The 10,738-nt window shown below is 34.5% G+C and overlaps 2 protein-coding genes across 2 annotated transcripts; both read right to left on the reverse strand.

Annotated features, from left to right (window-relative positions):
• Positions 1-1,289: 1,289 nt before the first annotated feature.
• On the reverse strand, positions 1,290-4,762 carry LOC309483083 (uncharacterized protein). Its single transcript, XM_082148723.1, has 6 exons — positions 4,637-4,762; positions 4,312-4,388; positions 2,948-3,245; positions 2,689-2,843; positions 1,816-2,098; positions 1,290-1,646 (listed from the first exon to the last, which is right to left on the reverse strand). Exons 2-6 carry the CDS (start codon positions 4,382-4,384, stop codon positions 1,496-1,498), a joined length of 960 nt encoding a protein of 319 aa, XP_082004849.1. The 5' UTR covers positions 4,385-4,388; positions 4,637-4,762; the 3' UTR covers positions 1,290-1,495.
• Positions 4,763-5,292: 530 nt separating this feature from the next.
• Positions 5,293-7,802, reverse strand: LOC309483082 (uncharacterized protein). The gene is made up of 6 exons (XM_082148722.1): positions 7,732-7,802; positions 7,339-7,415; positions 6,718-7,015; positions 6,459-6,613; positions 6,019-6,301; positions 5,293-5,780 (listed from the first exon to the last, which is right to left on the reverse strand). The coding sequence occupies exons 2-6, from the start codon at positions 7,409-7,411 to the stop codon at positions 5,630-5,632; spliced, it is 960 nt and encodes a 319-aa protein (XP_082004848.1). The 5' UTR covers positions 7,412-7,415; positions 7,732-7,802; the 3' UTR covers positions 5,293-5,629.
• Positions 7,803-10,738: the final 2,936 nt, after the last annotated feature.

The following is a 10,738-nucleotide window of genomic DNA, read 5'->3' on the forward strand; positions in this document are numbered from 1 at the left end:
AATGGCTACAGACTCAGCAGCTCTGGTTGAGTTGGGCAGATCATTCCACCAGCAGGGAACAGTCATGGTAAAGGTCTGAGAAAGAGATTTTGTGTCTCTTTGAGATGCCACCACAAGACGTTGTTCGCTTGCAGAGCACAAGTTTCTGGATGGCACAAATGAGTTTAGGTAAGGGAGCAGAGCTAGTGGTTGTTCTGTTGGCAAACGTCAGTGACTTGAATTTGATGCGAGTGGCAACTGGCAACCAGTGCAATTTTGTGAGGAGAGGAGAGGAGTGACGTGTGCTCTCTTCGGCTCGTTAAAGACCACTCTAGCTGCAGCATTCTGGATCAGTTGAAGAGGTTTGACCGTGCAAGCTGGAAGGGTGATGTGCATTTAAGGGTGATGTGATGTGCATGAAGGTGATGTGAATCTAAGGTGATGTGCATCTATTCGCAGTGCATAAATCCACCACTTTCCCTTCCATAGTATATGCAGAACTTCTGGCTCTGTGTGTCACACTCTGAATCTAGATTTGACCAATTTATTACATGTGACCTTTAAGCAATCTGTAAAACAGAGCAAATAAATAGATTCGCACACCCTGTCAAAATGCCAAATTACAAACTTTAATCTACTTTAATGTGACCCAGTTTAAACACGCATGATTGTGTTTACAGTCCTACAGTGTTATCTGTTCTAGTTTGTGCTCAATGATAGCGTTTTATTCAGTCACCATCATGAAGAAAAGTGTCTTCTGCTCAATAGCAGGTCTTAGTTTTGCCTCAAGACTCCTTGGTTCTGTACACTTTTATATTTCTCCTGCAAAGTGAAAGTAATTATTCAACTATTTTTGGGAGGTTTTAAATGCCATTTTTGTATATTTAAAATGTTTTTTTTTTAATCTAGAGAAAAACACAGGGTGCAAGGTGTTTCAAATTTATAATATTGTTTTACTCTCCCACATTAGGCTGGAATAACAGGACAAAAACCCTTCAAAGTAATTTATTGTAAATCATCCATTAGATTTGACCTATTATTTCTTAAAGTAAAATAAAAAGATTATAACAATTTATTTTCTCCCAAGAACCTTAAGCAATGAATGCTATACTGTTTTTGCTGATATTCCCAGGGTTTTTTTTTTCCTGTGACTTTTGATTTAGATTTTTCCATAAAAGCAAAATTTTAATAATTACTATTTTTTATTTTACATACACATTTGCAAGACATTACAGATTAAATAACAAAATGATCATTTATTTTACAACCTTCAATTTTCACAGCTGCATTACATTGCAAAAAAAAAGTGTCCAAATTGTCCATTTCCCAGTGTCCTTTGATCAATAGTCACACAAATCTGTCTAATACTTTCTGCAGCATGCAGTGCATTAAAGTACAGAGGCTTAAAATAATACATGCCCTGTTTTGCAAACTCTGGTATAAATGTCTGGTTAAAGTAAAGCTCTACAGACACTAATATTTAGTTTTTATCTACATCCTGTTGTTTAAGTTCTTCTCAATCCAGTGGTGATCCGTACACTTCAACCTCACACAGTGTAAGATATTCGGTCCTTCCTGGAATAACAATATTAATGTAACGTCCTTCCATCCCATCACAGTCAAAAGAGGAGGAAAACCCAGGAGGAATGGAAGAGATCGTAGCACACCTGAAGAAAGAGTGAGTTAAGCATCTGGAGAAACTCTGAACCACCGTCCATATAAAGCAAAACACATTTATGCATCAAGTCAAACCAGTTCAATACAAGTTGTCACATTGCAGACTGCAGTAATTCTGAGAATTTCTCTAAAAAGCCATCGTAAGATGAATTAATTTACCTGGGATTATCATTGCCATTGTTGTCCAGACTGTTTCCAATTCTGATTTCTGCCCCATTTAGTCTTGTAGGAACACTGTCTAATGTGTTTGCAATTACCACTGAAAACACTTTGTGTCTTTTCAGTAAGTTCAGTCTCCACCAGGGATTGACCTCTGCTGAAGTGTGGGTACAAGATCCATGACTGTAAACCCCATCTCTGTTCCCATCAATGGCATTGGATGCAAAGCCATGTCCACCAAGGGAACTCTGTGTAGCTACTCCTCCTAAAGCCACATTTTCACCTACAACAACAGATGAGTTTCACATGAATTCATAGTTTTGAATAAATTACTAAATGGAATATGTGTCTTTATACCATGGTCTGGGTGAATACTCGATTCTGATTGGCTGCAGGGTGTCCATTAAAAAGTGATAATGTACACCTAGGAAAGGCGTCCCGTCAATTTGCCTGATGACAGTTCTAAATGATTGCGCTGGCTCAAACTCACTGATCAACTGCTGCGGTCGGGTCGCTGTTGCTTGGCAACGCCTGTATACGGGAGATATTAAATAGTGCCCTCGACTTAATAAATAAAAACCCTCACGATTTTTACTCTAAAACACATTAAAGTATTATTAATTGATTAAATATTTCTTTCTTTCGTAAGTGACCATGGTATAAGCGGGTTAATGCCCTTCGAGGTGTCCATTGTCAGGTATTAATGGACTTCGGCGGAGGCAACCGTCCGACCCGCCTCGCCGTCGTCCATTAATACCTGATAATGGACACCTCGTCGGGCATTAACCCTTACACAACATTGCTTAATCTCAAATATCTGCTTATTTTTTATTAGTGCCAAACTGATCAGATCCTGATCATAAATGTTCTCACCATCAGGAGCTGGATAACCGTAAACCTCAACCTCACAGAGAGTAAGAACCCGATTACGACCAGGTATTTCCACATTGATGAAACGGCCTGGAATGCCTTTTTCCCATTTGAAAGTGAGGGATCTCCCACCTGGAATGGATGAAATCTTTCCAGCCCTGTATAAAAATCACAGCATATGGATAATATTTGATTTCATGTACAGTATGTAACCTCATCATATTGTTCTGTAAGGGAATCTTCTCTTGAAAGGTTTTCTTACAATGGATTGATGTTGCCGTTGTTCAGCAGAGAGTTTCCGATTCGTATCTCGGCTCCATCAAGCCTTTCAGGACAGCAGTCTTTTCTGTTCGTGATAGTTATGGATGTCACTACATACTTGTCTAGTAAATCTAACCTCCACCATGGGTCATCTTGCGTAGGAGTAGAAGTACAGGATCCATGATCATAATGTGAGTCATGATTTCCATCAATAGCATTACTGGCATGGCCAAATGCTGCCCCAGGATTGTCAACCAGGTCCGACTGTGTGGCCTTGCCATATAAAGCGAGATTTTTTGCTGGAATTGACAAAGCATAGTCAAAATGTGTAATAAAACAAGTATATAAATCAAAATAATAATAATAATTAAAACAAATTGACCATATAATATGTAACTTTTGACTTCAGTGATTATTTCTCAGGGTTTATTTATTTATTTATTTATTTGTTTGTTTGTTTGTTTGTTTGTTTGTTTATTTACTTACAGTACATTTCTGTATAGATGTATCTACACTGTTAAAAAAATCTGTAGAAATTACAGTATTATTGGCAGCTACTTGCCAGTAACTTACTGTAGATTTAAATTGATGTTATTTACTGCCAACAGTTTGTTCAAAGTTAAATGAACATTAAACATTAACAAGTCTTTATCTTTACAGAATAAAACTAAAATAACAGCCTCATGCAAAGCATTCTGGGAACCAAAATCTGAAGGAAAATAACAGAAAAAGGTTGATGAAGATTTCTGGTTCCCAGAATGCTTTGCATTAGGTTGTTATTTTATAGTTTTATTCTGTAAAGACAAAGACTTGTAAATGTTTAATGTTCATTTAACTTTGAGCAAACTGTTGCCAGTAAATAACATTGATTTAAATCTACAGTAAGTTACTGGCAAACAGCTGCAAAACTACAGCAATTTTTTTACAGTGTATCTACTCAGTCTATAGCTACAAAAAGTAATTGTGCACTTCCTCCTTTATTACCAAGGAGAAAAATCTGTCCTTTTCAGACATTATGCCCCGATCTTTAAGATTTTTTGAAATATGAAATGCTATCTAAAAACATCTTTCACATAATAAGATAAGCATTTCCAGCAAGATGTAAACAATTATCATTTCATAAAACAACAATAAACACTTTCTAAAAACAGTAAAAAAAAGAACATGCAAAAATATCAAACCATAGTTTTGTCCAGAAGACATTTGATGAATTGTATAAAAGTAAAACATATAAATCATAGATGACAACCTGCCCTGATAACAATATGACATGTTCAGTGATCAGCATCCAGTGTTTATAATGTTTATAATGTATTGTGAGTGTGTCTGTATAATTGAAATCATTTGTGTAATTTTGAACTGTACCTTTAGCTGTTGTTGTGTTTGTAAAATAAGGCATCACAAAAATCCAAAGTAGGAAAAACATGTGCATTTCCATTATCCTACATATGTGAAGGAAAATAAGGAAATAAGATAATAAGAAATCTCATAAGTGTTGTTAAAATTGTTTAAGTTTATAATCTGATTTTATAATGGATTTTCTGTGAGAGTTTGTTTCAATATTTAACAGAATGTAATTGGACTTTGTTATTTAATTTGACAGGCAATTAAGTAAATGATGTAATTCAAATGATAGCATGCATATAATCTGACATTAATTTTGATTCTCTTAAATAAGCAAGTCACTCACCTGTATTTTATAATGTACAAAAAAAGGTTTTCAAATAGACAAGATGAAGTTTACTCTATGGGCAAAAAGGGTTCATCACCATTAAATAACAAAACCATCAATGGACCAGCTATATATACAAGACAACTTTTAAAGGCCTGTGTGTTTTATCTAAACAGGTCATCTGAGATAAAAGTGATTTACCACAATTGTAATAAAATATTTATGGTTTGTTTGTTGCGCTTGCAGTAACTTTGCGGAAGCAGATTATGTTATTCAACTCGTTTTTGGTCATTTCCGCTAATGTAAGTTACAAAGGTGATGTGCATTTTATAGCAGTGCATAAATCCACCACTTTCCCTTCCATACAGTATATGCATGTGCAGAACTTCTGGCTCTGTGTGTCGTACTCTGAGTCTCGATTTGACCAATTTATTACATGTGACCTTTAAGCAATCTGTAAAAGTGCATGAAAAACAGAGCAAACCAACAGATTCTCACAGCAATGTATTACATTTGACCTAATATTTCTTAAAGTAAGTTAAATACGTTTTTAAAAAAGGAGTATAATATTTTTTTCTCCCATTAACCTTAAGTAATGAATGCTATGCTGTTTTTGCTGCATGTTTGCTTTTTCCAGTGACTTTTGCAGTTATTTAGATTTTTCTATAAAAGCATCATTTTAATTCGTATTTTTATTATTTCATACACATTTGCAAGACACTACAGATTTAATAACAAAATGATCATTCATTTTACAACATGCAATTTTCACAATCACAGCTGCATTACATTACAAAAAAAGTGTCTATATTTTCCATTTCCCAGTGTCCTTTGATCAATAGTCACACACATCTGTCTAATACTTTCTGCAGCATGCAGTGCATTAAAGTACAGAAGCTTAAAATAAAACATGCCCTGTTTTGCAAACTCTGGTATAAATGTCTGGTTAAAGTAAAGCTCTACAGACACTAATATTTAGTTTTTATCTACATCCTGTTGTTTAAGTTCTTCTCAATCCAGTGGTGATCCGTACACTTCAACCTCACACATTATAAGATATTCTTTCCGTCCTGGAATAACAACATTAATGTAACGTCCTTCCATCCCACCACAGTCAAAAGAGGAGGAAAACCCAGGAGGAATGGAAGAGATCGTAGCACACCTGAAGAAAGAGTGAGTTAAGCATCTGGAGAAACTCTGAACCACCGTCCATATTCAAAGCAAAACACATTTATGCGTCAAGTCAAACCAGTTCAATGCAAAGGAACAGAATAGAAAATGCACAAAACTTAAATCACATTGTGATTTGTAACCAAGTTATATGTCACATTGCAGACCTGCATTATTCTGATAACTTCTCTAAATTCTCCAAAAAGCCATATTAATATGAATTCATTTACCTGGGATTATCATTGCCATTGTTGTCCAGACTGTTTCCAATTCTGATTTCTGCCCCATTTAGTCTTGTAGGAACAGCATCTAAAGAATTTGTAATTACTACTGAAAACACTTTGTGCCTTTTCAGTAAGTTCAGTCTCCACCAGGGATTGAGGTCTCCTGAAGTGTGGGAACAAGATCCACGACCGAAAACACCATCTCTGTTCCCATCAATGGCATTGGATGCAAAGCCATATGAGTGGAGGGAACTCTGTGTAGCTACTCCTCCTAAAGCCACATTTTCACCTACAACAACAGATGCACATGAATTCATAGTTTTAAATAAATGACTTCTCTTACAGTCTAGAAATGGAATATGTGTCTACAACATTGCGAAATCTAAAATATCTGCTTATTTTTATTAGTGCCAAACTGATCAAATCCTGATCATAAATGTTCTCACCATCAGGAGCTGGATAACCGTAAACCTCAACCTCACAGAGAGTAAGAACCCGATTACGACCAGGTATTTCCACATTGATGAAACGCCCTGGAATGCCTTTTTCCCATTTGAAAGTGAGGGATCTCCCACCTGGAATGGATGAAATCTTTCCAGCCCTGTATAAAAATGACAGCATATGGATAATACATGATTTCATGTACAGTATGTAACTTCATCACATTGTTCTTTAAGGGAATCTTCTCTTGAAAGGCTTTCTTACAATGGATTGTTGTTGCCGTTGTTCAGCAGAGAGTTTCCGATTCGTATCTCGGCTCCATCAAGCCTTTCAGGACAGCAGTCTTTTCTGTTCGTGATAGTTATGGATGTCACTACATACTCGTCTAGTAAATCTAACCTCCACCATGGGTCATCTTGTATAGAAGTAGAAGTACAGGATCCATGATCATAATGTGAGTCACGATTTCCATCAATAGCATTACTGGCATGGCCAAATGCTGCCCCAGGATTCGCAACCAGGTCCGACTGTGTGGCCTTGCCATATAAAGCGAGATTTTTTGCTGAAATTGACAAAGCACTAATCAGAAAGAAAGCTTTATGTACATGTATTATTTATAGACACAAAGGTGTATAGCTATGAAAGCTTGAACATTTCCATCATTATTGCCAAGGAGAAAACAAAGTCCTTTTGGGATAATATACCCTTATAGCGAGGCATGGTATCAAACTTTATTTATAATAAAATTATAAAAAAATACAAAATGTATGCAAGACAAAGCAAATAACCAAATAGTTTTAAGGCAACATAAAACATATGAAAGTGTCTATTGTGAGGCATGTCTACATTATTGAAAGAAACTAACTGTAAATGTTTCAACTTTACCTTTAGCTGTCATCGTGTCTGCAAAATAAGGCATGGCAAAAATACAAAGCAGGAAAAACACATGCATTTCCATTGTTCTGCAAGTGAGAAGTAAATAAGTTCAGAAAAATAAGATTCAAAAAAAAATGTAAGCTTTCTTTGCAATTGTTTCTGATATGGTGAAATCATTTATAATCCAATTTATAATAGATTTACTAAGAGTTCATTTTAAGATTTAACAGAATGTCATTAGATTAATTGACTTAATTTAATTTAATTTAATTAAGTAAAAATGTCATGCAATAATGACATGCATGTGTATTTAAAAATTATCAAAACAATTCATTTCTGACATTGATTTTGATGTTGTGTTTTTTTTTTTTTTTTTTTTTTTATCAAGTTGAATTGACTCACCTTTATTTTAAAAGCTACAGGTTCTCCCAAAGACACAGTAAATGAACAAAGAGTGCTCATCACCCTTTATATAACCAAAAACCCCAGCTAAAAATTAAAAACAATATTTTAAAGGTGTGGAGGCTTTATCTAAATCATCTCATAAATGTGCTTTTTACAACTGATCATTTTGTGAGAAATGTCTAACAATGTAAATGAGTTTCCAGAAATGCTAAGGAACAGATCACGTGTTTTCTGGCCTCTTATGTGTTTCTTTGTCAGTCAAGATCTATCATTTAAGTTAAGAACAGTTAACTGAGAACAATATACAGGATTATTTAAAAGTTTTAATTGGACATATCATAACTTACATGAGACAAACACAATCATAACAATTAAATCAGTTGCTATATTGTGAAAAAGGAATTGATGAAACTGGAAATTGCAAAGATAGCAATTGAATAATGGTAATGGATTGCTGTTGTTGTTTTTAATTGTAGAACTTTTTATTTTATGCTAATCACTAGCCCTTTTGTAGGGTTTAGAAATTAAATCATAAAGAACTATTTCACAACAACCAGTTTTACAGGCCTTATCTGGAACTGAACCTTCAAACTTTTCTGTCTCCATCCCCATATCTTTATTTCTAAAGAAGTATTATAAAAAACATTGCCTTATAGCTTCTCAAATTGCCCTTTGGCAGTTATATCGTCCATTGCCCATATGAGTTTATGTGCACCGAAATCAAATTTGACCTTTCGCATTTTAGCAATAGAAGTGTTATGTGTATTACTGCTCGGAGACGTGACTGAGATCCAAACACAAGCTTTATTGAGTGTAATCCATAAAACAGAGCAAACTACCCAGATAATGACAGAAGTCCAAGGCTCGGCACAGGCAAAGAGGGAAATCCAGGGACAGGGATCCAGGCAGAAGATCAAGAGCATGAGAAACCAGAAGTAGCATTCAGAAATGCAGTAACACAGGCACGAATTCACAACAAGTGAATGAACCCACAGGGTTTAAATAGGCAAACATAAATGAGTTAATGACAAACAGTTGGCAGTAACCAGAACATGATGAGTCCAGGCAATGGTTTATGGGAAACGTAGTTCATGAAGCAGTAAAGGTGACGGAGGGAGTGCCCTCTGGTGGTTATCATGGGCACTCCGGCTGGCTGGTGTAACAAGCAGATTTTGCTCTTCTTATTTCATTTTGCTAAATGATATTAAATAGTTTGGCATTCTCCGTTTTGAACAAATGCGTAAATCAGGAAAATGTAAGGTTTTGTGAGTCCATCTGTGCATTGTGTTTGAAAATAAACATTAAATAGAATGAACATATATAGATTATGTACATTCCACTTTGTATTAAAGTATTATTTTATTTTGAATCAATTTAAAATGTTTGATTACTCATTTTGATTACAAAATTCTACCAAAACATCTAAAATAAAAAAATCAATCAATCAATCAATTAGTCAGTCAATCAATCAATCATCTTTTACTCAGTAGCTATAACCTCAAATCAAAATAAGTTGGGACATTTTGTAAAATGCAAAAAAAAAATTTTTTTAAATCTGTGTTTTGTTCATTCTATTTTAACTTTATTTAACTGACAAAGGTATAAAGAAAAGATTTTTTCGAATTGATACTAATTGTTGAAGTTTTGCATGTTTTTTTTTTAAACAAGGATATTCTATAAGCTTATCACTTTTATTTTGTCTCTGTCCCAACTTTTTTTGTAGTGTATTGCAGCAATCTAAATGTGTCCAGTGAAAACATTGGAAATCTTTTCCTTGTACTTTTGTCAGTAAAGAGAAAGAGAAGTAACAAATCACAGATTCTTGATTTTATGGCATTTTACTAAATGTCCCAATTTTTCTTGATTTGGGGTAGTATAAATGATTAACTGTTCATAATTGTAAAGAGAAAGATACATTTCTAAAAGAAAATAATTATTTAGAACTATCTCTAAAACTCGTCTTTGGGTAGCCTATATACTGTATTAAAATTCAACAGACCAATCATCACTATAGAGATCTTGTATCGTCAATATGACGTTGTATTGTCCTTTGATAGACAGAGTCAGAAGCTAACAGAACATGAGCCAGACAGTTAAGATAATACTTGTTTCTTTTAATGACACACATAATGGTGATGTACATGCTTAGGCCTACACTGCCATATATAGGCAAAACAAAGTAACTGCACCTTTTGTAAAAAATTAGTTGACTGAATTGACTGAAAACCGGGTGACTTACATTTACATTTAGTAATTTAGCAGACGCTTTTGTCCAAAGCGACTAAATTAAGCAAGTCATCGTGAAGAGGCAAAAAACAACGCAAGAAGTGCTCAAAACACGAAGTTCAGGCATTATTCAGAGTAGCATAAGTTGAGACTTGATGAGTTTGTTGTCACAAATAATGTTTACTGTATGAATAAGCAACCCTGATGCTTCTGATTAAGTTCTACAATACTTTTTTTTACGATCTATGTTAACAGAATGCTGGGAATCTTTTGAAAACATCATTATTTGGAGAAACGCAGTTTAGATAAAATAGTAACATAATAATATATTGGCTCTGTCAAGTTAATATGATTAGCTCAAGACTTACAGAATTCTGGATGCTGCCCTTTGTAATATCTTAACAAACACTTTGTAATTTTCTGTTTGGAAAACGAATAGAAGATAAAGTGTTATGCCTAACACAAGTATATCAAACAAGCTTGAACAGACTTATATTTTACTGCCTTTTTCGTTGCATGAGTGTTTGTGTGTTTTTTTATTTTTTTTATTTTTTTTAAATAGACTATTAATAATACCAAATTAACAGGGATTGGAATGTTAGTTGTTAATAAAAATAGACAATAGACATAGTTTCAGTTCACATTTTTTCAGTGATAACATATTACAGTTGCTTGCTGTATTCATTTTCGTGAACTCCATCAATCATCTCAGGGTTTCCATTCTCTTGTTTGGTGATGGTCTTCTGCAGGTCCACCCTCCAAAAGAGAAACAAGATAA

The sequence above is a fragment of the Leuciscus leuciscus genome, assembly GCF_965113295.1.
Source record: "Leuciscus leuciscus genome assembly, chromosome: 20".
Lineage (NCBI taxonomy): Eukaryota > Metazoa > Chordata > Actinopteri > Cypriniformes > Leuciscidae > Leuciscus > Leuciscus leuciscus.